This window comes from Gymnoscopelus braueri (genome assembly GCF_963280865.1).
Source record: "Gymnoscopelus braueri genome assembly, chromosome: 1".
Classification (NCBI taxonomy): Eukaryota; Metazoa; Chordata; class Actinopteri; order Myctophiformes; family Myctophidae; genus Gymnoscopelus; species Gymnoscopelus braueri.
In genome coordinates this window covers 53,364,322-53,385,227 of record NC_137603.1, presented here as the reverse complement: position 1 = coordinate 53,385,227, position 20,906 = coordinate 53,364,322, and the positions used below count along the sequence as shown (strand labels likewise).

Genomic DNA, 20,906 nt, shown 5'->3' with positions numbered 1-20,906 from the left:
ATAGCGCGGCACGAAGTGACACGCTATGAACTTGTATATCTGCTATTTTTGAATAGCCAACCAATGTGCCATATATTTATAGCTAAAATATAAAATAACTCAGATGCTTTCCCGGTTTTAATGGGTTAAAGGTCAAATCAATGAACTAAAACTTTTTTTCATCTTCTCCCGCCTACGCATGTAAACGGGCCTACGGAGGGCTGCCTTTGAATCAGGAAAAAACACTGTACGAAAAAAACTACTTTTTTAATATATTTTTATTCAGAAAAAATTATTGGTCTCATGTTCGAGGCTATTATATATACTCAGGTCCCTCCATATGATCAGACCTATAGCACAGGTCCACTCCCACTGCAACACACATGGACACACTGTATTGATAGACATGCAGCTACTGCAGTGTATTTCGCTATACCAGCTTTCCAAGTGATCCCACAATATTAAAGCTTGACTGAGTAAAACAAACTGCCCTCCATATATCTATTTATGAATACATATTGCATAGGATTATAGCCATGCTGTACAGTTTAAGAGAGAGAGAGAGAGAAAAAAATAAATACATTGGGAAATATAAAAATTATTATTATTTTTTACAGATTTGCTATCATTTGAACACTCATACACACACATACAAGACATCTAAGTTACTTTGGAAAAATAATAAAAAAAAGAATACACTGTATTTGTTGGAACTATTTGAACACACAGTACTGTAGTCGTTTTCTGTAATCACACTCTTGAATTAAAATACTGCCAGTCGTCGAAGCCCTTTGCTTCACAACAAAAAAAGTTCTGTTAAAAGTGAACGTTCCGTCTTAAAATCAAACATCGTTTAAATAACATGATATGCTGTACAAATTCCTCAACATTTTCAAACAATATAATATTTTTCTTCCATTTAGGATATGACTCTTCCACTTTAGGATATAAAAAACTAAACAAAACCAAAAGAAAAAAAAAGACAAAAGAAAAAATGCTCACTCTGACATGGGGGATAACAACAGAAAATGTCTATTCTGAGTATCCTATTGCGTTAATTATCTTGCATGCATTTTACATGATATGTAATACAAAAAGGAATGACCTCGTTTGGAGGACATGATAAAATCAGTAAAGGAGACATCAACAGCACATTTAGAAAATGTGTTTACACCTTCAGTGGCGATTTTCATATATTTTTTTAAGTCTTTCTCATCATCTGGAACTCTTCATGTAAAGACTGAATAAGGCATGCTTAAGACAGCCATTTATCTTCTGTTGTTGTCGTTGTTGTTTGCCAGTGTTACGCTGATAATAGTTTCTCTCAAAAAGAGACGAGATATGCTTCGTTTTGAAAACGACCCCGGCAGGTATATCCCCCCCTCTCCTCATCCTCCTCCTCCTCCTCCTACTTCTCCTCCTCCTGCTCTGGTACCTTCATCTGTGTTCAAAATATGCCGTTTAGTCATCTCATCTGGAAAAAAAAGGGCAGTTGAGGCAAGGTGTTACTACAATGTAGGCGTTTTTTGCAGTCTAATAAGTTGTACAGTATGTTTTTCATCACCCTGCAGCACCCGCAATACTTACTTCAACAAGTAAAATTGCTTATTTTTTATTCCTCTGGCGCATGTTTTTGTCTTTATGGTTGTTTGTGGAATTTGTTTTCCTGGTGAATAAAAAAAGATCATAATTCAGTGACCTAGAATTCAGTGTTGTATTTGTCTGTAGTATCATCTGGTTTGTTCATAACGACATCCAATATATACTTACATTTGCCCAACTGGTTCGTCATCTAAAAGACAAAGAGAGGAGAGGAAAGAGAAATGGAGAAAAAAGAAAGAAGGCAGACGTAATTAATATTAGACATAGGCTAATAGGTAGCCATCAGTTTTAGCAGCAAGCCTTCTAATCTTAACCTACACTCACAAGCCAACTGAATCGCATCAGAGATACCCTTCAACTCAAAGCCTGATTTATACGTGGTTGCACAACGTGTCTCGCACCAGAAAAAAAAATGCCGATCTACACAGACACAACGCGTCGCAGTGCGACGTGTTGTGTGCTTGTAGATCGTCAATTATTTCCCGCCGCGAGGCACTCACCGGCGCGCGACTAAGTATAAATCAGGCGTCACAGAACTCATTACGGTGGAAGCCATGAGATGGAGACGGCTCACACAGTCATTCAAAACCATGCCTTTCAATTACCGTCAGCTATGGCATAATATTATCAGTCGGCCATGAAATGGCCTATCATATTGTGCAAAATTATGATTGACTTAGTGTGCTTGCTATCTATCTCTCAGCATCTAAGTTATTACTTCCCACTTCAAAGACGGTTTGTTAATTAAATAAAGGAAGGACACGTGTAATAATTATTTAAACCCATATTTTACACTAAGGTAGTATAGTTATGTTATACTTATACAATAATATTATTTCCCCCTGCACAAATACCTGTAATAGAATCTTATCCCCCTAAAATCCATTAGCCACTTTAAACCCTGGCATCCCAATTTTGGGCATGTCATTATAGCCAAAATTGTTCCCAAAATTGTTCAGAAATAGCAGATCTACAAGCTCACAACGCATTGCATAGTGACGCACCGTGATCTTGTAGATGGGCTTTTTTTCTTTTTTGCTACTCGTCATATGACAAAGTATATAGGGCTTAAGTGATTAATTATAAACTCAATTAATCATCCAAAAAATGGAGTACTATAGGTTCTGTGTGTAACTGTAGTTCAGGGTTTACAGAAGGTGGCATTATCTGTTTCCTTTTCCGGTTCAATTTCTCATACCGTAGCTTTGTTTGATTGGCTCTGCAGTGGATTTGAACCGCGAACACACACACAGGTGTCATGTGGTTCCGGGTTCAAACAAAGACAACGGGAAAGACTCCCAAAGTTGATTTACTGTATTTATTTGTGTCGCACTGGCTTAGGAAACATGGTTCTCAACCTTTTCTGGATCAGGGCCCACTTGAACATCTCGAAAGCGCTCGCTTGGCGGTTCGGAAATAAACACTCCGACCGCTCTGACTTTCTGAACAACCACAGCAAATGGGGTGCTCTCCGGCACTCTCTGAGCATAATATATCCGAACGCGCCCACAGGACGCGTATCTCTTAATTCCAACGCAGGTGTGGAGTTATTTATTTGTGTACCATTTTTTCGTACTAGCGGTGCGGGAGCAGGATTGGCTATCTTGTTAAATTATGGATCTTTGGTTCCAATAGCGCTGCCGAAGCAGATCAACCGAAGCTTTGGGAAACTGAACCAGAGCAGGAACTGGGTATGTGCCACCCTCTGGGACAACCAGGACGGACTATATACACTTATATGCACAGAGAGCCTATATTCCACAACGTGCTGTAGTAGGAGAAGTGGATGTTAGTGACAAGTTAGTTCAAAGACCCACAGTCTGAGGTCGACAGGGTGGCTGGTGGTGTTCATCGTATAGGTGAGAATGTGTCAATAGATAACCTAGTCAGTAAGCATTCACAGTGACATTGCATTATATTATCTTAAAACGCAGCCATAGGTTGGAGAGCAGCAGCAGCAGCAGCAGCAGCAGCAGCAGCAACAACAGCAGCATTCCACTGTTTCAACCCTTCAAGACCTGAGGCCGATTCTACAAACGCCTTCTTAAAATCAGTAGTTCTCTTCACTTCACACAGATTTTTCAAAAAATGCTCAAAAATAGCAGAAGTACAAGCTCGTAGCGCGGCACGAAGTGACGCGCTGTGAGCTTGTATATCTGCTATTTTTAAATAGCCAACGCTAAAAAAATCTAAAATGACACAGATGCTTTCCCGGTTTTAATGGGTTAATATGGAACTGTTCATGGCAGTTGCAGTTACAGTGTTAGACATGGTTGGTGTGGTCATTCTGGGGTAGAAATATCTGTCGGCAGCACATCTGTCCATGCATACTTGCTTTTTTTGCAATAGATATCGGTCAAGCAAAAGCTGTTTAACCACATGAACCCTAGTAGTGTAATTCTGTGAGAATAGCAGACACGCTCATGTGTCGTGAACTTGTAGATCGGGCCATTTTCGGCAAAGAGATCTAATTGGTATCTAGGGGGGAAGAACTAAGTAGGGGGCCTAGTCAGTGTAGACCCTGCATGGGCGACACTGGTCAAAAGTATATAGGGTTTAAGTGGTTAAAATAATTAACTTGCAAGCACATAGCATAAATATAGCCTTTCGCTGTGTGGGAATAGCACTATAGCAAAACCTAACAGCTGCTACAGTACAGTATGTGATACATAATAGCCAATTATGCATCACCTACAGGATGTATCACTATATTCACTATATCAAGTTTTAGTTTGCCCTTCACACCATACTGTATAAAGTTGCTGTCGGGCAGAACCCCTCTTATCTCCCTATTCTAACCTTTTGTCTTTTTTCGTAAATTAACGCCTTACTTGATCATACTACAGCATCACACAAAAGCATCAAAAGCATCATATCTGCAAGCTTGTGGATCTGCAACTTTTGCCTTTTTTTTTTTTGAATCCTGAAAAGTAACAATTTTGGACAGAGACAGAGACAGTTTCCACCCGACAGAGACTATATTAGACTGTGTTAGCTTGTCTTGAAATTATATAACCTGCTCATGCAGTTAAGTCATCGCACACAGCAACAAAAGTCCCCCAATATATTTCAGCATAAAATACAATTAGAAACGGAAGACACAACGTTTTCAACTTCCGTCTTGGAGCCCCTCAGCTAAGCTGTCTAAAAGTGTTCAAACACAGCTAAGCCACGACGGTGAGGGCAGAATTCATAATGCGTACAGACACGGGACAAACGCCCCCGGGGGAAAACGGAACACTAAAAGGAGGTTTTACAGAGAACAGTGGCAGAGTGAGTGAGGAGAGAGGAGTCCTCCTTTTCTGATTTAAATGGGAGTAAACATGGCAAATATAATCCATGTTAATCTCCTCTCTCTTTCTCTCTCTCTCTCTCTCCCGTGGAGATCAAACCACTAAACTAAAGAACCGTGCTTACCTAAGGCAGCAGTGCATAAATACACTGCGACGCATACTGTACGTATATACTGTATTAGTTTTCTTTCATTATCATTTGAATGGGGTTGCAGTGTTTGTATACAGCAGTGATAATACTGAAGACAGGTAGCTGCTGTAGAGGTAAGAAAATATAGTCAGGGAAATATGTGAAAAAGTTGTTCACTTCTGACAGAAAGTGTGAAATTTTGCAACTTGAGGTATTTTTGTGCGCTGAATTAAAAAATTGCCGGTTCCAAGAGTTCGGACCAAAGGGTTTGCCGCCATCTTGAATTCCAACATGGCCGCTTAAGAACTTTAAGATGTTTGTTAGTTCTGAATCCCATAGAAAAAAATAATATTTGGTAATGTCATATTATATTTAGTGTTTGCCATCACTCCTTCCAACATTTATTTGTATTTGTTTTTATTATTCTATTATTCTTAGTCTTTGCGATGTCTATGAGCAAATAGACTGCTTGCGTGCCTCGTTCACTTTCTTCAGAGAAGTTCAATTGTACAGGCCAACAAAGAACCTCTCTTTTTCATACATATCATCATTTGTTACTTCTGCCGCCGAGATGATAGAAGACTTTCCCCAAACTGTCCAAAATACAGTTCACAACCATTCATGACACTTGCCATTGCGATAGCCAACACAACCACATCTGTGTCCGTTGCATGAATGTCGACCCTTCTGTACCCCCGCTGGTATGCGTGCCAGGCATGTATTCGTGAATCAGCCTCTTCATGTGTACATGGTTGAAGTTGAAAATCATCTTCTTCATGGATTGTGAGAAGTGTTTTCCCATCTGGAACAAGTACAACCATTGTTTCCAGAGCAGCTGCGAGGAAGCCGAATAATGTCTTTTTGTTGGAATCTATACGAAGGAAGCTGCTCCAGTTTCGTGGCACGGATGTCTGTTCAGTCATATGGAGTGGTATGCCGGTGCCACAACCAAGCCTGGTTCCTTCCTTGAGACTGTCCGTTCTGTACGTGTCCCACACCACCATCAACACGCATCACAGTCTCCTCGTTCAACTTTCGTGCAATGTACGAAAGGAACTGTTTCTGTACATAGTCACCGAATGTACTGACCACACTGTTACACTTCTTAGGTTCTAACTGATGGACTAAGGCAGCGCCATCAAAAATACAAACTACGCTGTGGGCGCTGGGGGTGTGTCTTCTCCTCCGCGTCACCCGTGTCCATACCCTAGGTGGGGTTGGCGAAAGGGCCTACTCTGTGTGGAGTTTGCATGTTCTCCCCGTGTCTCCTAGGGTAGTTAATACCCTCACAAAAACATGTAGTAATCCTGGTCACTATACTGCCTCCCCCTGGTCAGCCGGGGTGCCTGATGGAGGGGAAGGGAACTGGTTGGAATAACGTGTTCCTTCCACGCGCTACGTCCAACCGGGGAAACTCTCCCCTGTCAGGTGACAAGAAGGTCAGTTGGCTCTCATGCATTGAAGGAGGCATGAGCTCGGCCCTGGCCTCCCTAGGCTGGTGGGGGGAATGTAGTGCCCAGGATCACTTTGGCACAGGGTGAAAAAATGGGTTACAAAAATCGAGGGATAAAAATTATATTAAAACTAGAAAATGTGCTCCTCGGAGCACAAGTCTCCGCCAGCAGACCTTGGCCTTCTGCGCCTTTGCGTCTTCATCAGGTTTCAGATGCTCATTTGCTGCTTCTTTAGTTTGCATAATGGGAGTTAGTTACATTGTGTGATCTCAGCCTCCTATTTATATATTTATATTACATATTGTGATGTCACGTAAAACTGACCAATGTTAGGTGTTCTCAGAGGAACACACACACGCACGGACGGGTGATTTGTACTGCAAGGTACTGTTGGTAGAATGTGCGTGGTTTTTGGTGTTCTGCAGGGGCGACTGAATATGTAGTGTTTGCATCTAAAGAATGTTCTTCTTGAAGCAATGTGTCATATGGGAGTGGTCGTAATTGACTGGTTTGTTCAAATACTTGTCTGTCTTCTTCATCTTCATTGTTGTCTTGAACTGTTTCAGCAGTTGATTGGTGTGTTTGATCTATGTCAGTTTTCTCTAGTGCTACATAATGTATTTGATCAAGGTGGCCAATTGTTACAGTATTAAGACTTCGGCCTTGTTGTTGTGGGATCAATTCAACTCTATAGTCCTCTTCTGTGTTACTGTTGTAGATGAGTATGCTTTCTTAGCTTTGGCCTTCTGCGCCTTTGCTTGACCAATGTTAGGTGTTCTCAAAGGGACACACACACGCACGGACGGGTGATTTGGACTGGAACGTACTGTTCCAATCAAGACTGATTGGTCCTGTCTTACCTCACTTCAAAAAGTAAAAGTGACACACCTATTTATAGGATTCTATTTCGTCATCCGTCCCTCTAGCCAATCAAAGGCATTGGTGTCAACATATTGACACGTGTCACGTGGAGCTTGACCAATGTTAGCTTGGCTAACAATGTTTGCTCACACACGGCGGGACGAAGCGAAAACATATTCTCCACCTACGGCGGAGACAAAAATACAAAAATACAAACTACTCTTTTGGGGGTATCACCAGGACGTGGTGCTAAAGTTTCCCAAACAGGGCAAGAGATCAGCTTTACTGATTGGTGGGCGCATTGTATTGATACCTTCAGCCAATGCCGGTGGCCACGCATGGCACTCGTGTTCAAAGAATGTGTCAAGATCACCATCTCTAACTTGGCAAGCAGTATTAGTGAAAACAGCTGCACGTCACTTTTCATACTTGTTATCTTCACCTGAGATTTTGATGATGTTTTCCTCAGCTTTGATTTGAACAGAGGTAGATTGTTCTTTGCAATGTTATCATAGAAATTGATAGAAGGATCCTTGATTCGCTTCTCCACAAAGCCATCAAATTGTGTTTTGCCAATGTCCTCCACAGATCGCACTGTGGCTACCACTTCATCAGGCATGATGACTTTGGTGTCAAGCACTTACAAGTCGTTACTGTCTTCTGAGAATAGATTCCCCAGCTTTCCCCAGAACGTACTGATTGCATTATTGAGATCTGATACAATGGCTTTCTGGATACAAGTAAGACGCGCGGAAAAAAAATTGAGCATCTTAGAAAAATAAAAATTCACCAAAAAAAACTTTGAATGTTTTTGAACAATTCAACAAAGTGTTTGAAGTGCCTGTTTCACCCACTTCCGGGGGGCGGAGCCGAAATCTGAGGCCGAAGTATTTGTTCGTAGACCCCGACTTAGGGGGGGTAGAAAAAGTTTCGGAGCGATTCGGGCACTTTTCATTTAACATGGGGTTTCAATGGGGAGTTTTTAGGAGCCTTCTCCGGGGCGTGGCTTCCGGGGGAAGGGGCGGGCTTAAACGCAACCTTGACAGGTGTGTTCAGTTTTCAAAGACCTTTCATTTGATGTATGGTACGTCTATATTGGACATTTACTTGGCTGCACACAGCTGCACACAGGCAGTGAACACAGAGACACAGAGACACAGAGACACACACAAGCCGAGCACGGTTTCATAGTAAGCTCCACTTGCGCGGAGGCGCGCCTCCTTCCGCTGCGTTTGCAACTACTGGATGTTTTTGAAGAATGAGTTTTCACTGTTGCTACAAAAATATTAAATAAATGTGAACCCATAGTAATATGATCTCATGTGAAAGAATACCCCTGAAAACATAGGTAGAGACACCAACATCATGAGGCTCAGATGAAGCACTTTGGAGAAACACTGGTTTCAATCAAATTTACTATAAAAACAGACTCTAATCTGCTAAATTAATCTACAGAAACCAACATTTTCAAAGTATTGCTGCTTTACAATTTGGATTTCATCAAAACAAACTTGTTTCACATTCAAAAGTGAAGAGGTGTCAAAGATTGGAATACAAAACCTAATTGAACCAAAAACATTGGCGGCCATCTTTAATTCTCATTTTACGACCAGATCCCATGGGAAAAGAGCTTGGATCCGGCAAAATTTGAAATCAGCATACTTCAAAGATTCCATGTGCAAATTTTCATACTTTCTGCCGGAAGTGAACAACTGAGCCTATTTTTGTTACATATTTCCCTGACCCTGACTAATAGGTTCCTTGTGCTTCTTGTGTCTGGCTCCTCATAAATATATTGGGAATTATCTATTTTGTGTATATATATATATATATATACATGTTTTTATTTTTTTTATGTCACAGTACAAACATTGGTTTTGCAAGCAGAACCAATGGTGATAGACAACATAGAACACAAAAGACATTTGTCCACATGACCCTGCCCTGAACACTGACTGGCTATCTTCTGCAGAAACCTGTCGGCCTGTATCAGCCTGACCGAATGTGAAGGACGAAATTATGTCATTTCAGCATAATTTATACAAAAAGAAACCCTAATAAATGACCCTCAGGACATTTCAGAAGTGAAGATTAGAATGGTCTTGGATGGATTGTCGGCCGGTAGAAACAGATAATAAATTGACAGTGTTGGACTATAAGAAGCATCTCTGAAAGCATGCAAGCAGTATCTCTCACTTACCACCCATTTAGATTATGATGCCATTTGGGAAAGAGGGGGGGAAGAATATAAACGAATTAAGTCAAATCATTGGGTATGATATTTTCTATTGCCACGGTCTAAATTTATGAATGCAGATGGTGCCTTTTCAATGTCTTAAAACAATTTGAAGCCCTTATCGTAGCCATTAGGTGCAGCACAGCAACGTCAAACATTAGAAAAGGTCAAGCCACGATGACCCCCTTGCTGTTTGCCCAGTGTGTCTCTGTGTAAAGGTCATATTAGCATGCATCCACGCAATGTGTGGCTTGTGGCTTATGTGGTACAATCTCCCTCCTTTTCTCTCCGCACGGATCAAGTGGCGAGGAAGTGCGTCCCTGGGTAAGAGGTCAATTATTCACCGCAGGCCTGTGCGGCTGGAGGAGTTATAAAGCTCATGAATATTCACAAGTGGCAGCTCTCGTATATTTCTTTGTGGGCATAAGATCTGATAAGCTCTCGACGGCTGTTGACCTTATTTCCTAGCTAGCTGCCTGAGCGATATGAGAGTTATTGTTTAACTTGGCTGAGATGGTGCGCCTTGGAGACAAAACAGTAACGGTAGCAGTGGGCAGGCTCAGGCTGGAGACGAGATTATTCTATGCCCCTTATGTTAGGCCAATCCTCACTTGCTTGTTCTCTGATAAACCAAAGCAGTGAGGATGCTTTCTAACCACATGAACCCCAGCGTCCCTATCCTGGGGCAAACATTCGGCAAAAAAAATTGTCGATCTACAAGCTGCACAATGCAACGCAACACAAAGCATTGTGGGTTGTAGATCACATATTTTCGTCTAAACAATTTGGTGTAGAGGGAAAAAAGGAGGGGGCCTAGTGTAGACCCTGGAGGACTCCGGTTAATGAAGTATAGCCTATAGGGTTTTAAGTGGTTCATGTTGATGTTTTTATTGATATAAAATATCTGCAGTGGGTCATTGGGGCCATAAATGAGCTCAAATAGGGATACAGTATACTATACTGTATGCCTAACAGCATAATATAGAGAGAGAAAATATTTTACACATCTGAAACAAAATCAGAGACAGGAAAGAGACAGGAAAGACAAACAGACCTCTAACAAAATCTATTTTGTTCTCACATCAGCAAAGTGTAATGTAATAGCTCACTATTCAGACCGTGAGAGAAAGAAAAAACACGGATCAAATGCGTATATCATCACAAAGCCTCAAAGCAATGGCCCAAAACATAAATTGTATTTATGAGCCAAGGAGACTGGAAGGGCAGATTGCACCAGATGCCCTGTACCAGGGATATCTAGTCTTTAGCCGCATGTCCTGAAGTCATAGAGCGCTACCAGGAGAATGAGCCAGCATAATGTTGTTGCTCTCGGGCAGAAGAAAGCTCTTATCTCCATATTCTAACTTTTTGTGTTTTTTTTTGTTGTTGTCGCCCTACTCGATCATTCCACAGCAGCAGATCTGCAAGCTCAAAACACGGCGCGAAGCGGCGTGTTTTGAGCTTGCCGATCTGCTACTTTTGCTACTGCTACCTGAAAAGTAACAGTTTTTGGACATACAGTATGAGGTTTCCGCCCGACAGAGACGATTATCGTTGCTGTCGGGCAGACACCTCATATCTCCATATTTCATGTATTTATTTGTTTTGTTTTTCTCCATCAATTAAAAAGTCCTATTTTATACTCAGTCGTATGGTTTTGGACATACAAGGTTTCTGCCCGACGACCGCAACAATATGTTGTTTTTTTTATAAAGAAAATGTTGACATTTTGACTCTTTTAATCAACTTCTTGTTGTGCTACAAGAAGCTCGATACAGAATGATTACAGAATGGTTTGTGTTTTTTAAAGGTTAACCTAAAGAAATGGCTGCTTTATTTCACAGTTCAGCAGTGCCGAGAGTGGGGGAGGGGCTCACAGGGTCCTGACCCAGATTTGACCTGGGCAGCAATAACAGGAAGTGCACAGATTGGTTGAGCTGCCAGGGGGCCTCAAGTTAACCCTTTCAATAGCATCTGCAAATGTCTTCTAAATCCTAGCAGGTTTCTGAAAAACGTATGTTTGCTGTATCAGTGGTGCTCAAACTCTTTCATGTCAAGGACCGCCAAAATTATATGAATTTGGCCGCGGACCCCATCTCAAAATATGTTGTTCCAGGGACCCCCCCCCCCCCCAGAAGCAAAGATTTGAGTTACAAATGTTCGCTTTAAAAATATCTATATTCAAAGATGAAAATAAATAAATAGCAGATCTACAAGCATGAGCTTGTATATCTGCTATTTTTGAATAGCCAAAGTATAAAATATTGGTTACAGCTATAAAATCTACAATAACAATAAAGCGTTCCCGCATTGAATGGGTTAAAGGAAAACTGAGTTCCACTCTTTTGAGAGATGAAACTTGCTAATGCTGTCCAGTGTTCCAAATGGTTAAGCACCAGTGCAAACCTTTATTATATTGGGAGGTAGAGTAGTACATAGGACCACAATGGAAAGAAGACTCCAGGACTTTTTTGAGTTATCCTTTTAGCATTAATGTCTGACTGCACCTCTCGTGCTGTTTACATTTCTGACTAATAAAGTATTCAATCAATCAATCGATCAAAAAAAGAGAGGTTCAACTGTCTGAAACCAATATTCCCATTCATTCTCTCAACCGTATTTCCCACCAAAATACCTTTTTTTTCTCCTTTTTTTTTTACTGGCAGAAATGTAGTTTTCATGTGCTTTGAAAGTCATATTTTAATATGGATATACTTGTAGCATTTTCCCCACACATAGCCACAATAATTTTTTTAAGCACATTTACAGTAGCTAGTGCAGAAGTGTTTGTAAATCACAGTTGGAGGTTTTCTTACCTTCCATCACCTCGTCGTCTGGCCTCTTGCGTTTCTCGTACACGACGATGATGACCACTAAGATTATGATTTCCGCCAGCACCCCCAGGAAAGGCCAGAGCGGTGCCAGATGGCTGCGAACCCTCAGAATGGACGTTATGGCTTTGGAACCGATCACGTTGGTGGCGTTGCACTGGTATTCACCGGGATCTACGTCTATGTCCAACTGCACTATGTTCAGCTCCGTGTAGTTGTCTCTGCTGGTGATGAAGACGCGTCCGGAGGAGTTGTCGATGTCCTAGAAACAGTCCGACCAGATCTCACAGTTCATTACAGTGAAGATTATGATGATGTAACAGTGTAATGCAGTATGCGATTTACGACTGCATTTCATCTTATGCAACAGAAGTGCTTAGGGTTGGATTGTCTGAGGAATGTATATTTTATATGCACAGATTAACAACTAAAAAGTATTTTCAGAGTATTTCCTGGTTGTAATAATAGATAAAAGACTTCTAAAGCTACGCTTTTTGCTGTCGAGCGTCCCGACACTGTGGGAACGCATAGAGATCGAACTCGTCTCCATAGACTTTGCGTTGAAATGCAATGCTCGATCAGAATGTGCCAGTGTTGTGCTGCTGTGAATTGGCCGTAAAACTTGGTTTTTCTGTGGAAAGTTGTTCATCATAAAACATTTTAGTACTTCTCTGTGTTTTATAGAACATTATGCTGTTCATTTCACTGTTAAAACTATGTTGTGGAACTTGTTCTATTAGATTCATTTCAACATTTTCTTCAGGAGTATCTGTAGTCAGATGACAACCAGTTACCTAGTTAGCAGACCATTGCTAACTAAACACATCTGTGGACTGGATTATGTGGTGGAAAAAGTACTTGCTTATTTTACTTAAGTAAAAGTATCAATACTGCAGTGTAGAAATGTCTGTTACAAGCTTGTATGTGAGTTTGGATCTGCTATTTTTAAATGACCGTAATGTATTTAGGGCTGAAGTGGTTAATATAGGTTTTGTGAAAATAATCTAAATCTACAAAGTAACTGGTAACTAAAGTTTTCAAATAATTGTAGTGGAGTAAAAGTATAATATTTGCCTCTGAGATGTAGTGGAGTAGAAGTAAAAATATTGAAAATAGGAAATACTAAATAGGAAAAAAATCCTCAAAAGTGTACTCAAGTACACTACTTGAGTACATGTACTTAGTTACTTTACACCACTGACTAGATTTACAGTAAATACTACAAAACATACATGATCCTAGTAAGTAAAAAGATACTTACCACATACTGTGTTCCTTCCAGTTTGCGCCATGTCCAGACAGGGAATGGGTAGCCGACAGATTTACAGTACAACATCCCGTTTTCTCCCTCTTTTTTATTGTCACTCCGCTTGTGGCCAGTAATATCGGGTACAGCTGTGAAGTTAAAATAAAAAACAAAGTCACATAATCATCCGAGTTGGCAGCAGTTACACCTTCAAAGGCACAATTTAGCTCTTGCCAGATGACATGAGTTAAGTTATGACGATAATAAGACTATAGTAAATGTCACAGCTGTGTATATAAGATGTTTCTACACAAAATCAGTCTCTTGTGTGAAATAAGGGTATTTTTTAAACCAAGCTGTTTATATTGCAACGCTGAGCTGTTGTTTGGTTTGTAATTAATTCGTGTTTAGTTTTTTCCCACATTTGATTTGTTGATGGCAACCTTGATTACTCAGAAAAGTGACAACATGTTCAGTGACATCTGAGGTGGTGTTTGGTCTATTATAAGGCATTGGTATAAAGAAGGTTTTCTATACATGTCTGCAAGGGAAAACAAAGGAAAGATCACTGAATAGTTAATACACAGACATATCAAAATGCTGAAAAAAGCAGTCATTATATTTCAATTTGTCTTAAATAAAAGGCACATGTATTTTTTTTTTCAAAAGAAAATCAACAAACAAGCAAGTCAGTAGGGCAGAATTAACAGTTTATCCAAAACCAGGTCATAATATAACAAAAGGGATTTCAATTTAACATGAGTGCCCTGCAGTCCTGAATGTGTCCAGATGTACAAATCTGCCACAATGTAGTTCCATATAGTGCGGATTAATTGATTATTATTATGTCATTAATCTGGATCACATACGGAAGAAGGAAAAAAAAGTCTAACAATTCCAGTATCAGGCTATATAGAAATCCGGCATAGTTACTGAACACAGTGACTATGAGCATGACGACCCAGAGGTGAAATTTAAGTGACTGTATTTAAGACAAAGAATCCCCCCTTTTAACTTTGCACAGCAGCAGTATAAGATAACTGCTGCAGCTTTTCCCTAATCCTCAAAATTACGCTAATTCCTTCCATGCAATTAAGCAGGATCAAGCAGAGAGGGGCCTGCAGTGAGCCCCCCCCCCCCCCCCCCATCAGCCATGTGTGTGCGTGTGTGTATAGCTGGGAGAGAAGTACAGTAGTAGTGGTGGTGGTGGCCTGAGCGTTCAGTGACATCACCCCTCACTCTAATTATGGGTGTGTGCACGTGCTTTGTAGCGCGGAGGAGGGGCTCCACGCGCTCATCTCTCTGCCTCCTGTCCTGTCTACACTGCACTATTGCATCCTGACTGACAGCAAGGAGGCTGCCCTATCTGACTGAGTGACGAGAAAAAAGCCTGAAACCTCCATTTCACACTCCTGACAGCCCGGTGATTACTAATCCCCTCTGTGTTGGAGAAGGGAGGGAATGTGCTGCCATGTGAACGTGGGAGAGAGGGGTGTGTGTGTGTGTGTGTGTGTGTGTGTGTGTGTGTGTGTGTGTGTGTGTGTGTGTGTGTGTGTGTGTGTGTGTGTGTGTGTGTGTGTGTGTGTGTGTGTGTGTGTGTGTGTGTGTGTGTGTGTGTGTGTGTGTGTGTGTGTGTGTGTGTGTGTGGCGCGAGTGTGTGTGTGTGTTTGTGGTGGGGGGGGCTGGTCCTAGGTGTCAATAAATCCACAAAAAGCTGATTATGATGATGTCACACGTCGAACAGTCTGCAGATGATGAATGTTTTTCATTAGTAGCTTTGCCCCCCCCCCGTCACAGAAAATTGTAAGCAGTATACAGATGATTTTTAGGGTTGTTCTTGTGTATAGAATCACATGCACTAGTATTTGGATAACGCAAATACCATCTTTCACATAATATTTCACATTATCGATACCCAAGCCTAAACTACAGACGTTATGAGTAGTTTAGCACAAACTCATACAATATGCCAAAAATGAGACATAAAAGGTACAAAATATATATCTCCTGCAAAGCTTAGTATCACAGACAATAAACACCATTCCAGCCATAGTGATGGCTGGGACCGGATTCAGAGCCTTAATCCCACAACATCACACAACCCTCCATCTGTTGCCTCTGAGCCGAGTCCCTGCAAGGATGGGAGTGCCAAGGACACTGTAGGCGAGGGGAGACTGCTGCCAAGAGCACACAGCAAAGATGGCCCTGCGTAAATAGCGACCAAACCCGCAACCTAGGTCACAAAACAAGTCGAGCACTTTTGAGAAAAGAGCAAGGACATAAACACAGTGTAAAATGGTTAGATTTGTCATTTTATTTGGCACAACACAGTCACTTTTAAAGAGACACGTACGTCCTCTTATTAAGATGCTGCAGTGGGAAGCGGGAACTACTGTAGATTATCACAACATGCTGCATGCCTGAAAATGGGGGGGGAAAAAATCATGTTCCATTTTAGTTTAGGGAAGAAAGGAACAAAAAACGAGAAAAGTTTAGTTTAGGGAAGAAAGGGACACACAAAAACAACAAGGAAATTAAAGAAATTAAATCCAGGGACCACCAAACAGCAAGCTTGAGCGGCCACAGGCCCGCAGAAGGCCCCATGACCCTGTTTGAATAGAGATGATCTCCGTCTTCACTCAAGCTAAAGCAGAACACACGGTCATCACCCATGTTACGCAATCAGACAGCCATGAAATAAGAGGCAGGGCATGCTCAGTATGCACCGTGGCCATGCAAAGGCAAATTGGCTTAAGCGCTAGGCACAGGCAAGCTTCTCTTGAACAGGGTTTCACTTGCCCTTACTCGCTAGAGAAGATTCCTTATTCAAGACGACGCCTGAGCTGTCAGCTTGAATGAAACCAAAGCGGCACAGTTAGCATGTTTTGACACATCATAAATAAAGCACATACTGTAGTGTATACAACCAATAATTACCATCCAAAAGATGTGAAATAAGATGACCTATTCTTTAAGACTCCAAAAAGAGTTGGGCGAAAAAAGATGGGGGGAAATGGTTAGAATACCTAGATAACGGACCAGATCTCTTGTAATTATTGGTTGCAACCTTTTTTCCCTGTACCTCAAATCCAGTAAACATTTGTCTCATGACCTCTTCTGTTTGTTTGGTTTTAGTTTTCAGTTTTTTAAATTATTTTTACTTTTTGTATTCTACGTCTGTCTGCCTTGCAACATTTTTGGAAAGATTCAAAGTAAGGATCTGAAATGCATCATACATTTAGAAATATGTGTCTAAGAAGTTACTGGCAGCAGGATCTTGCATCGTGTGTGTATTTCTGTGGAGTCGTGTGTGCAGTGGCTGCTGTCTCTTTTTATTAGACTGTCCTCTCAGCCTGAAAGCCTAGAGTGACAACAGACTCCGGATTGCTCCCTGTCGTCACCGCTGGGCGGTCCCAAACACTCTCTGACAGCCAGGACTCCCTCTGCATCGCTTGAGGATGTTGTTAACTTTCATAAGACACATTTAAACCACCTGATTTCCTCTTTATAGAATGCCACATTCAGTTGACATGAAATATTTTCAGAATAAAAAAAAGGGATGCCTCATAGGCCTTTTTCCAAAAAGGATTTCTAATTAACAGTTGGTTCACTCAACATTGGCATGTTGAGCTTTGGGTAAAGTGGCCTGGTGTCCCAATTCGTTTTAAATTGTGAAAATAGAAGATCCATAAGCATTGCAATATGATGTGTTATAATCAGGTCTTAAGTTGGTTCTGTAAATAAGAAATAAGTAAATAAGGTTGCTGTACCGACAGGAGGGTGTACAGTACAGTACATATTCTTATCGTGAGCTGGTGACACGCCTCAGTTTTCTGCAGGAAGATCCAGCTATCAGCTGACTTACCAGGTTACCATTGCATGAGGTTTTACTTTTTGAACTGTCGCAAGTCCCATACAGCTACAATTACTGTATATACATACAGTGTATGGAAAATACATACAGTGTATGTATTTTTCACTTTATGAAAAGGAGGGGGGGAGATTCACACTGCTTCCATTCCATTATATTCCATTATATTTATATACTGTATGTAAAAAAACACACACACAAAAACAGATAAGTTTGCGGCCAACAATTCCCTGCTAAGACCTTGTTTATGCACGCTGGAAACCCTGCCGCTATTGTGCTGCACCCACGTACACACTGCCAAATGCGCTTGAGCAAAGATACAGAGTCTACCGTGTCTAAAGGGTATTGCACTCTGACCTCTCTGATGAAATGCATACAAGCAATGTGTGTGTGGATACCGAGGGGTTATGAGAAAATAAGAAAAATAAAATAAAAACTATCTTGTTTTCTCCTTTTTTTTCTCCCCCCGACACCGTGGCAGGGCTGAATCTTACCTTTTATTTCAATGGTGGCGTTTGCATTCGGTGCCATGTCAAATGTGTAAACACACATGTACTCCCCCGCATCATCAGCCCTTGGTTTATTGATTCTGCAACCAAACACAAAATATAGATTACACTTACAGTGCACTTGTAGGTAGTTTAGCCATTGAACACAGCATATGAATGTATAACTGATATGGTGCAATAATGTATACAGAATGAACACAGCGTATGATAGATAATTGATATTGGGGGGGATAATAGACTTTTTAGAATGCCAACATGCCTTCTCTAAGCCTTTACTAAGAGGACATCAGTCCACTCTTATTTACAACTCACAGTTTAGTAAGCAAACCATGTTCTCACCTGTTGGCAGCCTGTCAGAGTAACTATTTGTAAATCTATGTAGAAAGAGCCATGTATGGATCTGTCCACCAACCAAGCCTCCATCTATTTGTGTTCTCTTGTTGTGTATAACGGGAACACACGTCTGATATGCATGTGCCAGTCTCAGCGAGCGCTCTGCTTTTGTTAAATAAATCCATTGATTTATTCCACTCTACCCTTGTGGGCATTATTTTTTACATATCATTCTGAAGTAAGGTATACTTTAATTCCTGCCAAAACAGGGGGGTAGAGTATGCCATGTTTATTATGGAATCAGTCAGCTGGCCTGGATGCTGCTGCAGCACCTTTGTTTGCAGGGACTTACAGTTTGTGTTAGGGGGGGTGTGAGGTTCAGTTCATTCATGTTGATTTAAACCCCAGCAGCATGACTATTCTGGAGGGGAACATTTGCCAAAAATTAGCAGATCTACAAGCTCAAAACGCGTCGCATTGGGATCTGCTTGTAGATCGGCTATTTTTGGTGAAGAGATTTGGTGTAGTGGTCCGACTGAGTACAGTTGTAACTTGAGTCCATTTCACTAAAACTAGAGGGTAAAATGGTTAACAATACTGGGGGGTCTGCGGACAAATAGCTTACATATTAATCTGGGGGTCCTTGCCATGAAAATGTTTAAGAACCATTTAGGGAACCAGCCTGAACAAGCAACTACACTTTAGAAACAAGCCCAAAAAAAACGCAACCCGCAACTACCAATATTTATAAGCGACTTAAAAGGTAGGGTAAGTGATATTTTTTGGTTAAAACAAAAAGTATTTTGTTAAAAGGTTAAAGCATTATATTCTGATAGTAATCATTGCTATAGAGTGTTTGTTCAGTAACAGGAGTCTCCCCGTCTCTCCAGCTCTTTAATAAACAGAAAATACATTTTCCGGTAGGTGTCAAAATTTCAGCCAATCAGGAGAAAGTACCCATTTTTAAGCTTCATTTGTATAGTGTTCCAGTTCCAATTTTGTCTGCTCATTTCTTAGTGTCTTCACTTCCAATTTCACTTGTTTAATCTGTATCCTGATTGAGTTCTCTGTCCTGGTTGGATAAAACTGGAAATTAAACTGAAACTGAAACGAAAATGCATTTTCTGTTTATTAAAGAGCTAGAGAGACAAGGAGACTCCTGTTACTGAACAAACACTCTATAGCAATGAGTACTATCAGAATATAGAGCTATTTAACACTTATTTTAACCAAAGCAAATCACTTACCCTACCTTTAAGCCCAAAGTCGCGTATAATAAGGAGACCTGGCAACACTGGTCTAGCGTGACAGCGGCTAGCTCTCTGCGATGACTATGCTTTGTGACAGCAGGAAGTAACAGCTAGCTACTGTGGGACTCCAGGCTGTGATAGTGTGTCGTCCACCACCAGTTAAATGTGTGTTTCTAGCTCAATAATTTCGTCTGTAGTGTGATGATACAATTTTCACACTTTCTGTGTGAGTAATGCTTATGGGCAACTTTACATCAATAATGTTGCATTGATTATGCTAGAGCTAGACCCTCTCTTTGCCAGGAAACATCCACATACATTAGGGCTGCAACTATGGATTATGTTCTTAACAAATATTCAATCAATTACTTTTTCAATGTATCGACTAATAGAAAAGTTTCAAATCGACACATATATTTTTGTTTTAATTTGTTTGATTGACCACTTAAAGGACGACTTCACCCATTTTCAACCGGTCCTCACTAATGCTCATGATAATATGGTATAATTTTTGTCTGCTTGCTCTGTGTCTCAGAGGAGGGCTGTGGAAAGTTCAGAAACCCGCCTACCAGTGACATCATCGTTAGGGAATCCAAGCTAATAGAAACTGCAGGCTTTCTATTCCTGGAAAGTTAGCATGCTATAATGGAGGCCATTGTTCTTGCGTTAATAAAAATGTAAATACAAAATGTGAAATCTGCCTAATGATGACATCACTGGTAGGCGGGTTTCTGAACTGTCCACAGCCCTCTGAGACACATAGCGAGTAGAAAGAAATGGTACAATATTATCATGAGCATTAGTGCGGACCAATTATTCAAAATGTTCAAACATTTTCAATATTTTTTGGAACAATTAAAAAAATAGCAGATATAAAACAAGCTCGCAGCGCGAAGTGATGCGCTGTGAGCTTGTAGATCAGCTATTTTTGAATAGCCAACATATAAATGGATAAAGTGATTAAAATGATTTAGCTGGGACCCCTGGGGGTCCCCACTCCCCGGACCCAACTTTGCGAACCACTGACATACATGTATACGCTGTTTTTTTCTACTAACCTGTACGCTGTGTTCTTGTGCTCTGTCCGCGTGTTGACGAGCTCCCGTCCGTTCTTCATCCATAAGCTCTCGCGGTGAGCGTTGTGCGAGTTAGACAGGTTACACTGCAGGGTGATGGGCCCGGGCGTGGCCAACGGCAGCAAGATCTGATCAGTGGCATTGATCTTTGGTTCTGGAAGACAGAGACAGTCAGCCCTTCTCACAGAAATTATACATAGCCTGCGAGTTAGTTCAGGCAGCATACACTCGAGAG

General features: G+C 41.0%; 1 protein-coding gene across 1 annotated transcript in view; it reads right to left on the bottom strand.

Annotated features, from left to right (window-relative positions):
• Positions 1-286: 286 nt before the first annotated feature.
• LOC308085745 (neuroplastin-like) overlaps positions 287-20,906 on the bottom strand; it is a 60,624-nt gene continuing 40,004 nt past the window's right edge. The window contains exons 3-9 of the mRNA XM_080429054.1: positions 20,654-20,825; positions 17,998-18,092; positions 13,648-13,781; positions 12,372-12,648; positions 1,750-1,771; positions 1,567-1,645; positions 287-1,453 (exon numbers count right to left, since the gene is read on the bottom strand). Coding sequence (XP_080285180.1) covers positions 1,585-1,645; positions 1,750-1,771; positions 12,372-12,648; positions 13,648-13,781; positions 17,998-18,092; positions 20,654-20,825 — 761 coding nt within the window. The 3' untranslated portion in view covers positions 287-1,453; positions 1,567-1,584. The remainder of the gene's footprint in view (positions 1,454-1,566; positions 1,646-1,749; positions 1,772-12,371; positions 12,649-13,647; positions 13,782-17,997; positions 18,093-20,653; positions 20,826-20,906) is intronic.